Below are 18,428 nucleotides of genomic sequence, written 5' to 3'. Positions count from 1 at the left end.
TGAAGAGTTTGCTTCCAAAATGAGATAACTCCGTTTTTAACATTTTTCAAAAAATCACGTTTATATTGTGTTTTATAGCGTTTTTTTAAACATGTAACATTAAAAGAATATAGAAACAGATCAAAGAACGACAATTCCTTTAAGAATGACTGGCTTTTACATTCGGTCGTTTACCATGTTGACGCGGGTCAAGCGCGCAAACTCCAGAGAGATGTGGAAAGAAGATGCGTTTTGCACGCGTTTTAAGACACGCGACATGTGAACTACTCCTTATATTTCTTTACAAGAAAAATTAGCTGGTTTACTTCCATTGATTGTGCTCTTTCACAGTTAAACTGACCTCGAGCTGGGTTTCTGTGGACAGCAGCTCCCGCCTAGTAATGCTCGGCTTCCTTCATTTGATTGGTCATCTCGATTAGATCGATGAGCTTGTAGCACGCTGAGGTCGATCATATCTGAGATCAATCATCGGCATTTCTACAATATTGGCAGAAGTTTATTCAGTTTGTCTTGTTTTTCACAACTTTTATGACATGGAAAAACGACTGAGGGTATAATAGGCCTATGACGTATACACTACACAAGAGGCAATACGCAATGCCGATTTATAAAGAAGTGGGTATAAATGCGTATACCGAAAGGTTTCTTAAGAAAATACCTACTTTTATATACGTCTTGTGTGAAGTAGAACATTTAAATAAATCCCTAAGAATAATTAATAACAAAACGCTGTACATGAAAGATCTTTCATGTACTATGATTAAAACGTGTTTATTTTTTTCTACTTCTTTATCTTCTCTTCTACATGTTCAGATGACTTTGAATGTATATTTGGTATATTTTATGGAGTGTATCCAAAGCTGTACGTCATTATTTTTATCTTTTTTAAAAGCACAAAAAACCGAAAGTTTCTAAATAAATAAAAAATAAACACCTGTGTATACCCTCAACTACATATATTCAGCTCAAATGTTTAACTAAACGAAGATCACTAATTATAAACTTTTTTATAAACTTTGCAATAATTGCAAACTATAAAGGTCATGGGTTCGAATCCCAGAGAATGCAACTGATGATAAACATGTGTTGAGCTTGAACGTGTGAGTCAATTTAGACACATGTTAAATGCATGAATGTGAAAGGAAGGTGTATTCTCCTCCATCTCTCATTGAAGAAACACTTCGTCACTCTCTCACACTTCTCATTCCTCTCACGTCGTGTGATGCTGTTCACAGGACGTTCCGTTCCACATCTACACATGTGGAGGAAGTTTGTGCAAAGGGTCCCGATCAGAACAAAACCCCTTAATGTGGACAAACACTGAGTGACACAATGAAAGAAAACCTGAGAAGGCTTTTAATTCAGCTTCTTCCTTTCACACCAGTGCAAGAGCTCTCGCGCTGATCACTGAGATATTACACCACTCTCTTTCAACACTCACACACATTATATAATACACTGCTGGCTGTGTATGAATGAATCAAACGTCTACTGGTGTCTTTGCATATTAAAGAGATAAAACGATGTCATTTTTTATCTCTCATGTGGTTTGCAAGTTTTTTTCCCAGTGGAACACCAAAGAAGATATTTTGAGACATGTCTCAGTGGTTTTGTGTCTATCTGATGGACGTCAATGCGGTTCAGTGTTGGTTGACGATCAAATTTCTTCAAAATATCTTCTGTGGTCTTCTGAAGAAAAAGAAAACTCAATGAAATGGAATTCGATGAAACATGAGAGGGGGGAAAAGGAATTAACTTTTATATTTTTCATGCCGTCTATATTCATTTCATTTAGAATAAGAATTGGATCCAAATTGGATTATAATGCATGCGTTTCCTTATTCACAGACTTGTAAAATCGACTAAATAAAATTAAAAAATCATAAAAAAAGATCAGAATATTATATTTGACTGTGGTAATGCTATCAGTTGAATATATTAAAGCACCACATTTTTAAAATATTAAAATAAATTCCTTACACTGCAAAAGCTCTCAAATAAAGTAAAATTCAATAGATTTATATAAAATATGTCATGTATAAACTCTTTCCCTTATTCATTTACATGTATCGCTCATGTACAGAATTATAATTATGACGAAGAACACATTAAAGGAATAGTTGGTCCCCAAAATGAAAATTCTGTCATCATTCACTTAGTTCTGATAAAAAGTGAGAAAGATATTTGGAAGAATGTCCTTCATTTTCAGTTCTGTTTGTAGGAAAAAATGTAATGGAAGTCAACGATTGCTTTCACACATTTCTCAAAACATGAGTGATGACAGAATTTTCATTTTTGGACAAACTGTTCCTTTAATGTAATAGATCATTAAATGCATTGCCTGAAAGGTTAGATGTCAGTCTAAAGAACAAAGATTAGCTGGAAGGGTCTGCTGAATGAAATGAAGAGAGAGCGAGAGAACGGAAGAGAGAGAGAGATGGCAGTTTATAAGAGCAAGTGGTTTGTTCTGAGCGCCACAGACATTTCAGCTGTACTGAAGAGATTCCGCTGAATAAACTCAGTGCTTCGGTTCGGTTGGGAATCATGTAGCAGAGCTCATCACAACTACAAACAACTCTCCTTTCATCAAAACCCTCATCCAGCCGACGGGTCGCAGCGAGGTGAGTCATTCAACTTCACTTCACACTCTTGAACATTGGACGTGACGGACCCACAAACCTCAATAACGGATTCAACATCATTGGTTTACATGAGTTTGAGTTTAAAAGTCTGAACAGATGCTATACACACCTGCACCTGCACACATCATTTCATAACTTACATGAGCTCAGAAAACAGTGTTTGTTTATGCAAAAGTAGAAATTAGTAGCTTGTGAACTTCGTTTAAACCACGTTCTTGAGCATTCAAATGAACTTACGTAATATGTGGCCTACATTTATGCATTTGTCAGACGCTTCATCCAAAGTGACTTTCTATATATTTGATCCGTATGTGTATGTGTGTTCACTGGGAATCAAACCATCTGTAAATACATGAACATGATGCGTTTATTCACACTCTATTTCATCTGTTTGTGTGTTGGAAGATGAACCCACGACCGTGGAGGAACACACCACATACAATACAGTAAAAGACCTACTGTTACGCTCCAGTATTGTAACTCGCTCAGAGTCTGTGAAAGAGAGAGAGAGAGAGAGAGAGAGAGATGGAAAAAGCAAGAGAGACAGTGTGAAAGTGAGTGAGTGAGTGAGTGAGTGAGTGAGTGAGTGAGTGAGCGAGAGAGAGAGAGAGAGAGAGAGAGAAAGAGAGAGAGAGAGAGAGAGAGAGAGAGAGAGAAAAAGAGAGAGAGAGATATATATATATATATATATAGAGAGCGAGAGAGAGACGGAGATGCAATAAGCGAGAGAGACAGTGTTTAAGTGACTGAGTGAGTGAGTGAGCGAGAGAGAGAGAGAAAGAGAGAGAGAGAAAGAGAGAGAGAGAGAAAGAAAGAGATATGGAAATAGCGAGAGAGAGACAGAGACAAAGAATTAGTGAGATGGACAGTGCATAGATGAGAGAGTGAGACAGTGAATGAGTGAGTGAGAGAGAGAGATGGAATAAGAGAGAGAGAGAGAGAGAGGCAGAGTGTGTGTGTGTCAGAGAGAGAGTTTTGAAAGCATTTTCTGAGGGGGGATTATTATCCCCATTAGAATACTAATCAGCTCATATTGTGACGCGCGCACACACACACACACACACAATGATATGTTTGTCAGTGGTCTTTTTTGTTCTTCTGGTCTACCTTACACAATGTGTTTCTTTGTACCCCAGAGAATGAGACAGGTTGAGAGAGAGACAGACAGAGAGAAAGTTATGATAAGGCGGCACCACAGAGACTGTGTACACTTTACCACACTACCAACGGTTTTCAAAATATTTATCATTATTAATGAATGTGACACAATAGAATCTTCCAGAATCAAGACATTAGTGGTTATTACAGTTTTACTGAAGTAAAAGTAACTATGGTAACTGTTATAACAGGAATGATGATTACTATAGTCATTTCTTTACTGTACGAGAACAGAGCTCTGTTAATGTATGAGAAAGAATCTATCACATGATGACCATGACACACACAAGCACACACAGGTTGATTTTTGGAAACTACAGATAAAGTGTGCTTTTTCAAAGAGGTAGCACACAAACACGCACACCTTTCAAACCAAAAACATGTTTGAAGGGATAAAACATTACATGCAATAAAGACAAACAGAACGACTTGATGACAGTTAGTGAACTTGAGCAGAACCGAATCGTTCATCCACTAAATAAATCAGAAAAGTCAAGTTCATTTGAAGTCCCCGTGAACTGGAAGTTGCGATGGTTTTAGCTTCCGCATTTCCCAGTGAAAAAACAGTGGCCGTGGCTTGTTTTTCACTGCGATTTGATAGACGGTTTGTTCCAAGCAGGATATATCACCCTCCTTGAAGGGGACAGCACACAAAACCTTTGCATGACACATTTTGAAACTGGGAGCAGACTGACAGCTGAAGGGAAGGGGAATTAACATATGCTCTAATTTACATCATCTGAGATGGATGGTCACTAAAGACTACGGAGACCGCTCTCCTGTCTGACGTGGAAAACCTACGGCAAGCAAGGGCCTAATCCTTGTCAACTGACCTTATTCTGCTTGATCTCTCTCAGGAGCATTTGACACTGTGAACCTCCAGATCCTGCTCTTTTCAAACTGGGTATCTCTGGATCTGGTTTGACTCTTATCTCACAGGCAGATCCTTTATGGTGTCCTGGAGAAGCGAGACACCCAGATCTTACCAGCTGACAACTGGAGTTCCTCAGGGATCAGTACTTGCCCCTCTACTCTTCTCTTTATGTACCACCTCCCTGGGTCCAATTATTAAGGCCCCACCGTCTCTACCCGTTTCTCTGCCTCCACCCGAACTGCAGCATCCTTAACAATTTAAAAAAAAGGCTCAAAACATACCTGTTCCGCATTTATTTTACTAACCAATATTCCATAACCATATTATTCATTCTCTCCTTTGCTTACTTCATCTTTAATCCTTCTTGTAGCATGGCCTTGTAAACTAACGTTACTGTTTAGCGTCTTGACCAAATGTTTATATAATCTCCTACGTGTAAGTCGCTTTGGATAAAAGTATCTGCCTAATGAATAAATGTAAGTGTAGAGGGCGGAAGTGCATTTTCAGATTTCAACCGAAGATTATGAGGGCACATATTTTTATGAGGGCACACACACTTTAAAAAAAGAGAATGACCCACATTGGCAAGCGATTTACAATAAACGCTGCAATATTTAAATAAAAATTGTAATTATTATATTAATTTTCAATGGGACTCTAATACTTTGTTATATAACGCGGTGTGCTTCTTTGTTTCTGAACATTGTGAGAGCAGGTGAAGGCAGCATGAGAGGAAACATGAAACATCTTAATAAAGGCTTCTCATGTGTCAGTCACATTCCTGCCTAAAAGTCTTTCTGAGGTGATCTGATCTACTCCACACAAGCTCGTTCAGGCATCCGTCCAGGTAAACGAGCCATATTAAAATCATAATTCAAAATATACAACCACCCAGAATCAGTAGCATAGCAAGACCCAGTTGCCACACACATTTACACCCACATCGGACAAATAAAATGATAGAATTTGCGACAGAATTTAAAGAACAAAAACAAACATGAGAAGTTGTTTGTTTTCGCTACAACAATCTAATCAAATCCTCAAACATCATCTAGATTTGCTGTTAGTTTACCAATGTGCAAATACAGTGCAGTGTCACATGTACCTTGTTTTCTTCTTCAGATGATATCGGCCACACCCCCCTCCACTAATGGCCCCGCCCATCAGAATGTATACCACCCCCAGACGGATGTCTTAAAGCCACTGCTGGCAGGGGTGGGAGACTTGAGTCATCTGAAGCGCCAGAGGCGTGTGTTATCTAAAGATGGGCGGAGTAACGTCCACATCGAGCATGCCAGTGGGCTTGGAGCTCTGTACCTGCGAGACCCCTGGACCACCGTTGTGGACATGCAGTGGAGATACAAACTAATCCTGTTCAGCGCCACGTTCGTGGGGACGTGGTTCATGTTTGGCCTGCTGTGGTACCTGCTGGCATGGGTGCACGGAGACCTGCTGGGTAAGTGAGAGAGACAGAATAACGTTTTTTAATTACCAGATCAAAAGTAATGAGCGGATTTATTTACCTAGTTATTAAGTAATGAGTTACAGTAATTGTATTACTTTTTTCTTGTAGTGAGGGGAAAAAGTAGAGTGAGGGATTACTCTTATTTTTCCTGTAATTTAATTACAGTTACTCTGATGTAATAGAACTAAATACTTTGAAATAAATTCAATAGTGGAAATGACATCAAAATTAAAATTCTTTCTTTAAAATCCATACTTCACTGTATCCTTTTTACATTTGTATACTTTAGTCAGCTAATAAGAATCATTTATGTAGTTATTTGAATGAAATAAATAAGGCGTTTCATGTCTATCCTTAAATCAATTCTATAAACAAGGTTGTCAGGATATAAAAAGTGATTAGTCATAAGTAATTAAATACTGTTTGGAAAGAGTCTTTTGTACAGTAATATAATCACACTATTGAATATGTCATAAACTAGTTATGAATTACTTTTTCAGAGTAACACTGATCACACCATTCATTTAACATTTGTTTGATTCAGATCATCTCAAGTCTACAGGTGAAAATGTTTGTCTAAATCCCCGATATTGATAATATCTTGTGAGAATAATTTCATTTTGCCCTCCTTGAGATGAAATGTCAAAGGAATATCATACAAACTCTTTTTATCGCTGGAAATGTGAAAACGTTTTTGCTCTTAAAAGTGAGTTAGTCTCTCTTGCTTTTTAATATTGCTTCATTATATCAGATGTTATAAAAACTAAAACTAATTTTGTGGTATAATATATTTCGACATTTGTGGCCATTTGCATTAACGTTGTTGACAATTTTGACAGTTGTCCACACCAAAATAGTATTTCCACATTAATTTCTGTCTTGTCACAAAACTAAATGAAATAAATTGATAATTATGGGAATAAACTAATAAGTGCATGTAAAGCAGCTCAGGTCTTACATAACATTAATAATATAAGGGTCAATGGCGAAAAGGGTTTTGAGCAGAAAAACAAGCAGCGTAATACTGCTTTAAATTGCTGTTGTTCCAAAAAATGTAACCTTTTTCTGTTTAATTTAATTGCATTTTTGTTTTTGTTTTTCTGAGCAAAAAGTAAATATCATAAAGTCTTACCTGTTTTACAGGAGACGCCCATTAAAATGTAATCTTTCTTGGCATATATACAATGAAAATAAGGCGAAGCTGTTGCTCAGCGAATGCCATTTAAATGTTGTGTGTGTTTTGTGTCCCGTCCCGTAGAGTTTGACCCTCCAGCCAATCACAGCGTGTGTGTGATGCAGATGCAGACGGTGACGGGTGCGTTCCTCTTCTCTCTGGAGACACAGACCACCATCGGTTACGGTTATCGCTGCATCACTGAAGAATGTCCGTCTGCTATAGTCCTGCTCATCATTCAGCTCCTCATCACCACCGCCATGGAGATCTTCATAACAGGAACCTTCCTCGCCAAGGTGCTTCAAAAGAGCCCACTGCCACAGAATTCATTTTCATTGAGTGTTGGTTTAAACATGTAAAGTAGGCATCAAACGGAAGTAGCTTTCACCATTTTAACTGTATCGTGACGTATACCCGACTTGAGTTCATCCACCCACAACTGATTGGATCGTTAAAGGATCCAGTCTTTGGCTGTTATGGAGGCTTTGATGATGTTTTGTGGGTGTTTATCAATCAATGTTTATGCTTCTAATTTAAAAAAAACGCTATATGTTTCACATATTTCACATAAGTCTATTGTTCACCGCTGTCCCTCTTCTAACAAAACGACTGGAGTTCTTCCGGTCTATATAAAGTCCCTCCTTCCGAAATGCTCTGATTGATAAAGCTGACCAGTTCTGTTATGATTGGCGGTTTTGAATGGTCTGTGCCTCTCAGTGCACGGGTTTTAATAAGCTTTGGCTTTTAGCTATAAATAGTAACAATGGAGTCAACTTCACACCATCAGTTAAAAACATTCGGATCCATCGAGGTGAATTATTTTCCTACTATGGCGAGGGAAATGACACCAGACCAAATTGCGTCAGACCAGTTATATTAATTAACACTAATAACATAAGTGTTAGTTTTGCCTTTTTATATTAAACCTCAGTTAGATAATAAAACAAGCAGATTGACCAGGAGACATTTGTAAGCAGGACTTCAGAGGATGTTTCACAGAAGTGTTTAAGAGGTAAGCGCACAAACACACAATATCAGTGTATTACACACAACAGCTTCACAGCGGATGTTAAAGTCATAAAGCTGTTATCTGACTGTTGGTAATCTTAGAATGTGTGTCGCTGAACTCTTATGACCAGCTGTAGGACTGTGATGAAAGTGAAAGAAGTTTAGTGTGTAGCTCAGTCAAATGTTTATAATCTCTGATAACCAAACACTACTCCAGCGGCTCTTTCTCTTCTCTGAGAAAGATCTTCGCCCCTTTTTTTGACGTATTCCTTTGGGTGGAGGTTACTAAAAATACTAGGAATAGTGACATCATAAACTCGGAAAGTAGAGGGCTGTAGTCTGAGAAAAGCGAATTCTGTTAAAGGCAATATCTGAAAAAGATGGGATTGCAGGGAACGTGCTCTTTAAAAGGTGGCAGATTCGATTGCCACTTTACGATCTGTCAGTCATTGCAGCCCTGCCCTGCCCTTGGGCCACAAGAGAGCTCGTTTCCAGAGGGTGAGGAGCAGTTTTGCGTGTAAACAGCGTGTAAGAATCACTTCCTAGCCTTGTCCGTGTGGTTATATCCGTTCCATATGATTGCGACATAGTTCAAGAATGTTAAAGTCTCTCTTTTTTTCTCTCTCTCTCTCTCTCTCTCTCTCTCTCTCTCTCAGGTGGCTCGGCCTAAGAAGCGCGGCGAGACGATCCGCTTCAGTCAGCACGCTGTGATAACCCATCATGACGGCCTGCCATGTCTCTTGATCAGAGTGGCAAACATGCGCAAGAGTCTTCTGCTGGGCTGTCAGGTAACTTCACTGTAGAGCATCAGCACTGAACCGTAACCTTCTAAAGTGAAGTGCCCTTCATAGACAGCATCTCTTTTTTTTCTCAGGTGACTGGAAAACTTGTACAGCCGTGTGTTCCTAAGGAAGGGGAAACAGTGGGTTTTGATCAGAAGAATGTGACTTTCAGTGTGGACACAGCGAGTGAAAGTCCGTTCCTCATCGTTCCTCTCACATTCTATCACATCATAGATGAAGAGAGTCCTCTGAGAGGCTGGGCAGCCAAAGGTACACAAAACATCCTCTGTCTGTGTGTTTGTGTGTTTGTGTGTGTGTGCGTGTGTGTTTGCTTGTTTGTGTGTGTGTATGTGTGTGTGTGTGTGTGTGTTTGTGTGTGTGTGTGTGTGCGTGTGTGTTTGCTTGTTTGTGTGTGTGTGTGTTTGTGTGTGTGTGTGTGTGTGCGTGTGTGCGTGTGTGTTTGCTTGTTTGTGTGTGTGTGTGCGTATGTGGTTGTGTTTGTGCGCGCGTGTGTGCTTTTGTGTGTGCGTGCGTGCTTATGTGTGTGCTTGTGTGTGTTTGTGTGTGTACGTGTTCAGACATTATAACACAACATTCTCACATTCCAAGCATTTTTATGAATTAATTGTAAACTTTCAAGAATGGTTTTGATCGATTATCATCAAAACGATCAATCAATTATTTAATAGAACACACATGAAGAACAGACAGTAACAGAAACACTTCATGATCCACATTAGCGTCTAAAATTGGATTGATTCAGATTATTTATCAGACGATTTTCAAAGATACAGACGAAAAAACATGTTTGTGTTTAAGTTGAATTAAAGGGACAGTTCACCCAAAAATGACAATTCTGTCACCATTTACTCACCCTCAAGTCGTTCCTAATCTGTTTATATTTCTGAACACAAAGAAAGATATTTGGAAGAATGTTAGCAAATTTCAGTTCTAGGGCACCATTGACTACCATAGTAGAAAATAATTGTATACGAAAAAAATGATATTTTGAAGAACACACTTCCAGAAGTCATTTCTACAGGTTTGGAACAGTTTGAGTGTGAGTAAATGAAGACAGCATTTTCATTTTGGGGTGAACTGTTCCCTTAACAAGATTGTTTGAGTAAGTAAAAATCAAGTGATTAATCGATCATGAGCATTTCTCTTTATTCTGCTGAACACGTCTCCTCACATGACGGTGAACACATGTCATAAATGATGAGGTGGTATCCACACGTCTCATACAAATGTTTCTGTCTGTCAGAAGGAGGTTGGATAGATTCGAATCGGGTCGACTTTGAGCTGCTGGTTATGATGAATGCGACGATAGAACCCACGTCAGCCACCTGTCAGGTGAGAACCTCTTACCTGCCCGACGAGATCGTCTGGGGTTATGAGTTCCAGCCCATCGTATCTCTCTCTCCAACCGGAAAATACGTGGCGGACCTCGCATACTTCGACAAAGTGGTGAAAACCAAGACCCTGCCTTCCTTCAGTCTGGCCCCTGCGAACAGTCCTGATGGTTACCACGGAGACGCCGATGGAACCGACCCCGAGAAGATAAGACTGGAGCAAAGATACAAAGCTGATGAGAAACAGACAGACAGAGATCACAGTGTGAGAGTCAGTAACGTCTGAAACTGATCATCCCGCCCAGTGCTTCTCAACGGATCTCACTTCAGAACTCGGATCATACACTGGACATCACAGAAACACTTCAAAGTACATCAAATACAACAAATAAGTCTACTCTAATACGTATATCTAAAGTACATTGGATTAACTTAAAGGTCAAGTATATTTTATTAGTATACTTTAGACTTTAGTGGGACTTCTGTTAGACCAGACTGGCCCGCTCTATACAAAAAAAGTGGGTAACGCTTTAGATTACTGCACGCATAATTAAACAGGATTTACTGCGTAACTAATTGTAACAATAATATACCTACATATGTGTAAATAAAGGGGAACAATATACAACGTTCGGGGAATAAAGGGGTAAGAGTGAGGAAAATTGAACAAAATGAGGGCTGTCAAATGATTAATCGTGATTAATCGCATACAGAATAAAAGTTTGTGTTTACGTAATATATGTCAGTGTACTGTGCATATTAATTTTGCCTATATTTGAGAAATATATACAAAAATATACAATTATTACAATTAACAACAGTTTATTTAGAATTTCAATTATTGGTAAATATAAATGAATACATTTAATATTTCCTAAATATATATATAAACAAGTATCTGTATTTGTTTATGATCATAAATACAAAATTAAAATGCAAAGTACAAAGATATATATTACGTAGACACAAACTTTTATTCTGGATGCAATTACTCACGATTAATTGGTTGACAGCCCTAAGAAATATAAAATATTTATTATGAAATTAAACCACTGAACTACTTGATAATCGCTTCAAAAGATCAACATTGCACCTTTTACACATTAAAGCTCAAAGATAACTCATAATAACTCATTTTTAAAATAAATGATTCCTGACCAACTATTCTGAAATCAATCCGATTAAAATTAATCCAAAAGTCAGGTGTAAATAGTTTAAAATAGAGTATAAATATCTTTTGACTTGTTTATTCCCCAAACATATTGTTCCCCTTCACCTACTGATATGTTCTGTAGAGGTACATTATTGTTACAATTAGTTAAGCTGTTTAATTATGCGGTACATTACGGGCCGTAATCTAAAGTTTTACCCAAAGGAAGTACTTTATTTTACGGTCCATTTGCCTAAAGCATAAAGTAACTATATTGGGATAGTTTCAGGTTTATAATATTTACTATAATAAGTACACAGCACAGTATGTTATCAGGGGCGTATTGACCGGTAGGACATTCTGTCAAAGCCCAGATCCCACCGATGGCCGTGACCAGGGGAAGACTGGCCATTGGGAGTACCGGAACTATTCCCGGTGGGCCGCTAACGCATGGGGCCGGATTGGATTCTTGGGCCGGACAGACAGACATATTATAAACGTGAATGCATGCAACCCGACGGCATTAGCGAGTCGGTCACCTGACCCCACGTCGACAGAAATGGTGGAGGGCCGATGTGGGCCGAATAGTCCTGGGCTGATTTTGCTTCCCAGTCCGCCCCTGAGCATGTAGATTGAAAACGGGACTGTAAAATAAAGTGCATCCCCAAAAAGTGCGCTGTTAAGTCGACTTCAGTTCAGTGTACTCATGCTTGAGTTACCCAAACGCACAATTAACATTAGAATTAGGACAAATATATTTGAAGAATTTGGTTCCAAAATAAGAGAACTTATAGTGAATACATGTTTTTATATTGTGCATTCCAATCAATATATCAATCAAACTTCAGTTGTTTTATTTTGATTAAAGACATAATAACTCAAAAGCACAGCTAACTAACACAATAAAAACATGATAACATATAAAAAACATTTTTTTATACGTAGTTATTTCATTTTGGCACCAAACTCTTCATTTATATAAGCGAGCACACTATCAAATGACAGATGATAACTCTGAGCTGCAATAATGTGAATTTTTCTAAGTTGCACATCCACCGGAGTTGAACGATGTTTATCTGACTGTTACTGTAATGTTGAATATCGGCTCTTTAGGACTCGATGATCTAAACGCACTTAGGTTTTGTACATTATGCTCTGTGCCTTTGTATATATACACATACTGTGACCCACAACAATACCGCAAGACTTAACAACAAGCCTATCATTAAATAACAAAACAACTGAAATACAGAAACATATCACAATATGGATACTGACCACTTTCATTTCAAATGGTTTAGGGTCACTGTATGTGCGGTTTATGAATGAAGATATTGATGATTCTTGTGTGTGTGATATCAATGTGCCTCTTAACACCTTATGACTGTATTTGACCTTACATTTTTTATATGCATTACTGAACCTTTAACATGTGATAATATTGTTTGACTGTGAATCATAACAAGGTGCTTGTAATGATGGACATCAATTGCTGTTTTTGCACATCTGACAGGTCAATAAGTGCAGACGTGTGTGGATAATAATGTACTGTTTGTGCGTCTACTCCAACTGAGTTTATTACTGTAATTAATAATAAATATTTGAAAGAAAACAGACACAGTTTTTCAAACTCTGTCATATTTCACACGTTCCAAAACTGCATAAAATACTTCACATTTGTATTAGATTATATGGTAACACTTTACATTAAATTACGCTTTTTAAGCATTTGTAAATGTGTTCATTAATGATTAATTTGTTTAAAAATGCATTATAAACTTATAATCATTAATGAGCACTTTTATAAATGCTTTATGAAGGGAACCTCAATGTAAAGGGTTACCGATTATATCACACTCATTAATATCTTTTTCAGATAAAACTGTATAAATATAACACTGACCTGAGATTTAGACTTGATCAGAGTTCTGAGATGTCTTGAGATCATATGTGTTCACCTCACAAACTCTGGAAAGGAAAGTTGACAAAATCATCATGTGTTTGGAAAACTTTGCTGTTTATGATATGACATTCAGAAACACATTTGATAAATAAATATAAATACCATTTTTTTCACTTGCTTCATGTCCGTAATCCATTAAAGATTCCATAAATCTTTATAAAGTAATTTGTGTGTTGGTGATAAGCTGCTAAATACTGAATGACTCTGAGAACACTGATATACACATCCCATACGCTTTACAAACACTGGACTCAGTCAAAGTCTGTCAAAACACGACATTCTGAGCAAGTTTAGTAAATATATATCGTTTAATAATTAAAAATGTTAGAATTATTGATCCCAAGATACACCTTTTGCTCACGGTGTTCGTGAAGCGCCATCTAGTGGTGAAACTTGTAAAGTATTATTTTTGCCATTTCATTTTTAACACATTTTCTCCGTAATGATAAACAACACACTTTACATTCGTCTAAATAGGGTTTGGGTCGTTCAGTAAACACTTTAGAAGAACAAGAGAAGGTATGAAATGATTTCTATGGACGTGTGGAATGTTGTAATAACGCAAGGAAGAATTGTGCTGAATTTGCTCCATGGGGAATAACTGGACTTCGTTTGTTTACACGTCACTGTGTGCAGGAATGTGGCTTTAACTGGCTTTATACAAATAATTCTAAAAAAACATTTCACAAAAACGTGTGTGATTTGAGCCGTTTTTGGTAGTTGCGATCATAGGTTTGAACAATTGCCGGATTTGTACTAGTCAAGCTTTTTCTGCAGCATTCCGGACCGTTTGATAAATATTGATGAGTTTTATTCCTTTAATTCAACAGATTCACTGTGAAATATACAAACACCAGCTGCACTGACACACTAAAGGCAGAAGGTCAACGAGCAAAGACCAAACACTTGAACCCTGAAAGAAGAATATAAATAAAATCACACTGTAATTATTAATACGGTCAAAATTATTTGAAAGTAATCATCTGATGTTTGACGATCAGTGACGTGTTTCAATCAAACTCCATTCTGTCAATCACATTGCAGTGAAAATTGTGGATTTTAATAATTTGTGTCAATATTCTACCGCTTTTGTGCTCGTAAAAACGTAACAAGAACTCTGTTTAATTTATGACGCAGTAATTATTATTTGCAGGCATTAGATTTGCTGTTTATTTGCATGCCTGCAAAATCATAATGGATAATGGTACAAATATTTTTGTTAAATGTATAATTTTGACTGCACAATAAAATCAGCTGTTTTTTATGTTGTAATCTTGCAACAAGTGATTCGATTTTAAACTTTTGATTTATTAGAATGAAATAACAGGATAAATTCAGCCTCTCAATGTCAAAAGTGTCCCATCAATCTGAATTCAATACAAATCATTGTTCTTGTCGCACCATCAGTAAATCAGAACTCGATCCCTGATATCAGACTGATTTCTGTAACAACAACACTACTTGATAACACACTTTTAACAAAAATATAAAGCACGTCGAATTGTACATTAATTTAAGTTTGATTGTTTTCTCAGTGCACTCTCTGCAATAACATTTTATTGTGATGATCATACGTCCGTTATCTTTATTCTATTCTTTTAATACAATTATGGTTCGCATTCATTATAAAATACAGCCTAACTTTTAACACTCTCCTGCGAATTAGCATTTAAACTTTCATATAAACGAAATACGAAAACGAATAGACACGAACAGAACAAAAAAATGAAAATGAAAAAAGAAACTACAGGAATGACTGCGGGAGCTTATTTACAATAAAGACAAAACTTGTGTGCTTATCTTCAGTCTGTAAGGAGCATCACTCTTCAGTAATTATATTAAAAATCATTAAATACCCACCAGAGAAACGATAAAATATGTTGTTTAGTTTTCAGACGGGATTCAAAAATAAAAATGAAAAAATCGACCAATATTTGACTTTTTTTAAAGAAACAATTTCAAGAATTAATTTCAACGAGGCCTTTAAATAGTGAACAAAAACATTTTAAATTAACTGAAGGGATTCATTAACGTCTGTTTATTTACACCGAACTAAACTACACAGTTTGATAAATATAATCAGCCATTGATATTTTATAACAACTCGATATAAAAAAATTATTCTTCTGCCATGAGCACGAATAAATATAGGATACATTTTTTATACTTTTGGAGCTCGGTGACTTTTGGAGTAATCTCTGTTTAGACGTGAAATATTTCAGATCGACCCACGACAATTCTATACATTCTTTCTCATCTAAATGATGAAGTGATCGCTCATGTGTATAGACATTGTTCATTTTCAAAACGGTTTATTAAAAACAAACAATAGAAATAAGTGCTGGTCTGACAATCCAAACGTTATACTGGTCCTCAACAATCTTGCTGAACTACGTAATGAAATCGTGTTTATTATCGTCCTCTTTTTTTCTAACAAACACACTTTTCGATCCAGTAACAGAAGACAGCATGCGCGTAAGGAGGTACATTCTCTGGTGATATGACATGATACAGAAGTCAAACAACGAACTAATGATTTAAAAAAATATGAGATTCAATTCAGTCCAACACATTTTAGTAATACTTCAAATCGCTCGAATGTACGTTAACACTTTTGTTTAAACCTCGCAAAGTCTGTGGTTCAGCGACAAAAGTTACCCTGTTTACCTTGGCTGCGTAAAACAAAAACAGAAGCCCGTCGACACAACGAGAAAAAGTTTACGCGCTCCGTTTACATCCCCAAAATCGCAGCGGCTTCAGATGTCAATCCGAGAGTGTAACGTGGAGTTCTTGGCCTCGTGGTCCCAGTACGAGTAGAGCTCGCTGGGCTGCCGGGAGCAGGTGAACTGCAGCCCCGCCGCGCTGTTGGACGGAACCGGCGAGGGAGCAGCCGGAGACGCGCTCAGCTGCTGCGCCTGGTGCTGATGGTGAGCCATTCCGTTATACGAGTTCATCATGTTCGGCAGACCCATGGCTTGCATTCGGCTGTACGGGTTGTACGACGGGGCGGACAGTCCTTTAATGGGACTCATGTTGCCGTTTCCCATCTGGCACGAGGCGTAAGTCATCGGCGGCGGCTGCGCGAGCGGCCAGCTGTTGTTCATGAAGCCCGACTGGATGTACTTCGGAGCCGAGATGTATCCGCCGTATGCATCCCCGCCGAAGAGAGACTTGCCCGGTTGGAAGTGAGCCACCGACGGTCTGAACGGGCGCTTCATGCGCCTCCGGCGCCGGTAGTTTCCTTTCTCGAACATATCCTCACAGGCCGGGTCCAGGGTCCAATAGTTCCCCTTGCGCTCCCCGCCGCCCTCCCGGGGAACCTTGATGAAGCATTCGTTCAGACTCAGGTTGTGTCGAATGCTGTTTTGCCAGCCCTTCTTGTTTTTCTCGTAGAAAGGGAACTTGGTGATGATGTACTGGTAAATACCGGACAGCGTCAGTCTCTTCTCCGAACTCTCTCGGATGGCCATGGCGATCAAAGCCACGTACGAGTACGGCGGCTTCTGGGACGGGTCCACTTTCTCCGGATTTTGCTCTTGGACCGATTCATCTTTGGCCGATTCCTCTTTCTTCACCGTGTTGGTGTCGTGGACCATCAGAGCCATTGCGTCATCATCTAAGCTATGGTAAGATGCCATCACTTGAAAAACATAACAAGCGCAAAACATCAAAACAATGAAAGGAAAACACACATCAAGTTTGTCTGGGACGATAAAGCTCGCAGTGCTCATAACGGGACGCGCGTACCTGAGTTTTAGGTCCTGTGGATCTGTTGCTCGTGCATCATATGATGATGGTTTTCGAGAATATTGCGCGTCTGTGTGTAAAATAAGAGCTCCTCTCTCGCGCTCCTGACACTTGAGTTTTACTGTGATCGGCTCGCGCTCTCTGGGTTCTTGAAGCTCGAGACTTCTTCTGGATGATCCTGCGCGTTTTTTTCCTCTCGTGAAATGCGAAACTTTGCTTTCGTCACGACCTCATAATGTTCTCATCGTGTTCCGCTTTCGTCACTTCAAATCAAACGATGCTTTTAAAGGCGAGTGTTTGTATATATCAGTTGTGACCTCATCTTCTTTAATTGACAGTCTTGAGACAATTAAACCATTATTTTCCTTTCTCCTAGACATATTTAATTGCCTTATTTCTAAAGTATTTTAAGCATCCATTTTTAACATTTATTGGATACATTCAGTAAATATGGATTAATACTATAACTTATTATAATTAATTATTTAACATTTTTACGTTTAACATCCACAGAAACTTTTTGTTGTTGCACTAAATGTTTTTTAATAGTGAAAACATTAATTGTTATTAAGGGAAACCTTCGACTGCTTTTTACAACGAAGGACCCTTTTCACATTTATTTTGAAGAGTATATAGTAAAGTTGTTATTCAAATGATATTATATGGATAAATATAATCATAATGTGGGGTATTTATCTATTTTTTTAAACCATTTAATATTTGATACCGTTAAGCACAAAGCCCATGTAGAATTCCGCATTGAATTATTGTTCGAAATAGCACGTGTTTGACCACCCAGATCTTCATTCTCTCTCTCTCTCTCTCTCTCTCTCTCTCTCTCTCTCACCACAGGTGTAACAGGTGTGTTCTCTGTATGTCATCAGGTTTCTTCACGCCGCGCTGCAACCATAAAGAATACCATCGAGCTCAAACATGCGCGTGCCATTATTGCATAACCCATTAAATATATCCGAATGTCTGTTTCTCTATTTTTTTTCTTAATTTACAGCATGAAGGGTTGCTCCGTTTATCACTTTTAATTGAATTTCTATTGAATTATTTTAGTCTTTGCAACTGCGCAAAAAAGTGCGGAGGGTCGTCAATTTTCTTTAA

At 38.1% G+C, this 18,428-nt stretch overlaps 2 protein-coding genes across 5 annotated transcripts; one reads left to right on the top strand and one right to left on the bottom strand.

The window, feature by feature from the left end:
* The first annotated feature begins 2,465 nt into the window (after positions 1–2,465).
* On the top strand, positions 2,466–13,221 carry LOC130417584 (ATP-sensitive inward rectifier potassium channel 10). 3 transcript variants are annotated; one of them, XM_056743229.1, is made up of 8 exons: positions 2,474–2,621; positions 4,658–4,816; positions 5,390–5,521; positions 5,797–6,130; positions 7,398–7,609; positions 8,978–9,109; positions 9,196–9,373; positions 10,368–13,221. In XM_056743229.1, exons 4-8 carry the CDS (start codon positions 5,797–5,799, stop codon positions 10,739–10,741), a joined length of 1,230 nt encoding a protein of 409 aa, XP_056599207.1. In that variant the 5' UTR covers positions 2,474–2,621; positions 4,658–4,816; positions 5,390–5,521; the 3' UTR covers positions 10,742–13,221. The 3 variants fall into 3 exon arrangements, with proteins under 3 accessions (XP_056599208.1, XP_056599206.1, XP_056599207.1); XM_056743230.1 differs by lacking the exon at positions 4,658–4,816 and having other exon boundaries at positions 2,466–2,621; positions 10,371–13,221; XM_056743228.1 differs by lacking the exon at positions 4,658–4,816 and having other exon boundaries at positions 2,466–2,621.
* Positions 13,222–13,557: 336 nt separating this feature from the next.
* On the bottom strand, positions 13,558–17,500 carry foxl2b (forkhead box L2b). 2 transcript variants are annotated; one of them, XR_008906193.1, is made up of 3 exons: positions 17,316–17,500; positions 16,236–17,208; positions 13,558–13,573 (listed from the first exon to the last, which is right to left on the bottom strand). XR_008906193.1 is itself a non-coding variant. In XM_056743231.1 (2 exons), the coding sequence occupies exon 2, from the start codon at positions 17,204–17,206 to the stop codon at positions 16,325–16,327; it is 882 nt and encodes a 293-aa protein (XP_056599209.1). In that variant the 5' UTR covers positions 17,207–17,208; positions 17,316–17,500; the 3' UTR covers positions 15,663–16,324. The 2 variants fall into 2 exon arrangements, 1 of the variants encoding a protein (XP_056599209.1); XM_056743231.1 differs by lacking the exon at positions 13,558–13,573 and having other exon boundaries at positions 15,663–17,208.
* Between the last annotated feature and the right edge of the window lie 928 nt (positions 17,501–18,428).

Source organism: Triplophysa dalaica, chromosome 3, assembly GCF_015846415.1.
Source record: "Triplophysa dalaica isolate WHDGS20190420 chromosome 3, ASM1584641v1, whole genome shotgun sequence".
NCBI lineage: Eukaryota > Metazoa > Chordata > Actinopteri > Cypriniformes > Nemacheilidae > Triplophysa > Triplophysa dalaica.
Note: the sequence above shows the minus strand (reverse complement) of the source record. Positions and strands in the feature narration are given on the sequence as shown.

What these genes read in the sequence shown, in the direction of transcription:
- LOC130417584 (XM_056743228.1), top strand. Translation starts at nt 5,797, where the DNA reads ATGATATCGGCCACACCCCCCTCCACTAATGGCCCCGCCCATCAGAAT. An exon ending in CAGGAACCTTCCTCGCCAAG is followed by an intron (nt 7,610 to 8,977) that starts GTGCTTCAAAAG and finishes TCTCTCTCTCAG; the next exon opens with GTGGCTCGGCCTAAGAAGCG. An exon ending in GTCTTCTGCTGGGCTGTCAG is followed by an intron (nt 9,110 to 9,195) that starts GTAACTTCACTG and finishes TTTTTTTCTCAG; the next exon opens with GTGACTGGAAAACTTGTACA.
- foxl2b (XM_056743231.1), bottom strand. Translation starts at nt 17,206, where the DNA reads ATGGCATCTTACCATAGCTTAGATGATGACGCAATGGCTCTGATGGTC.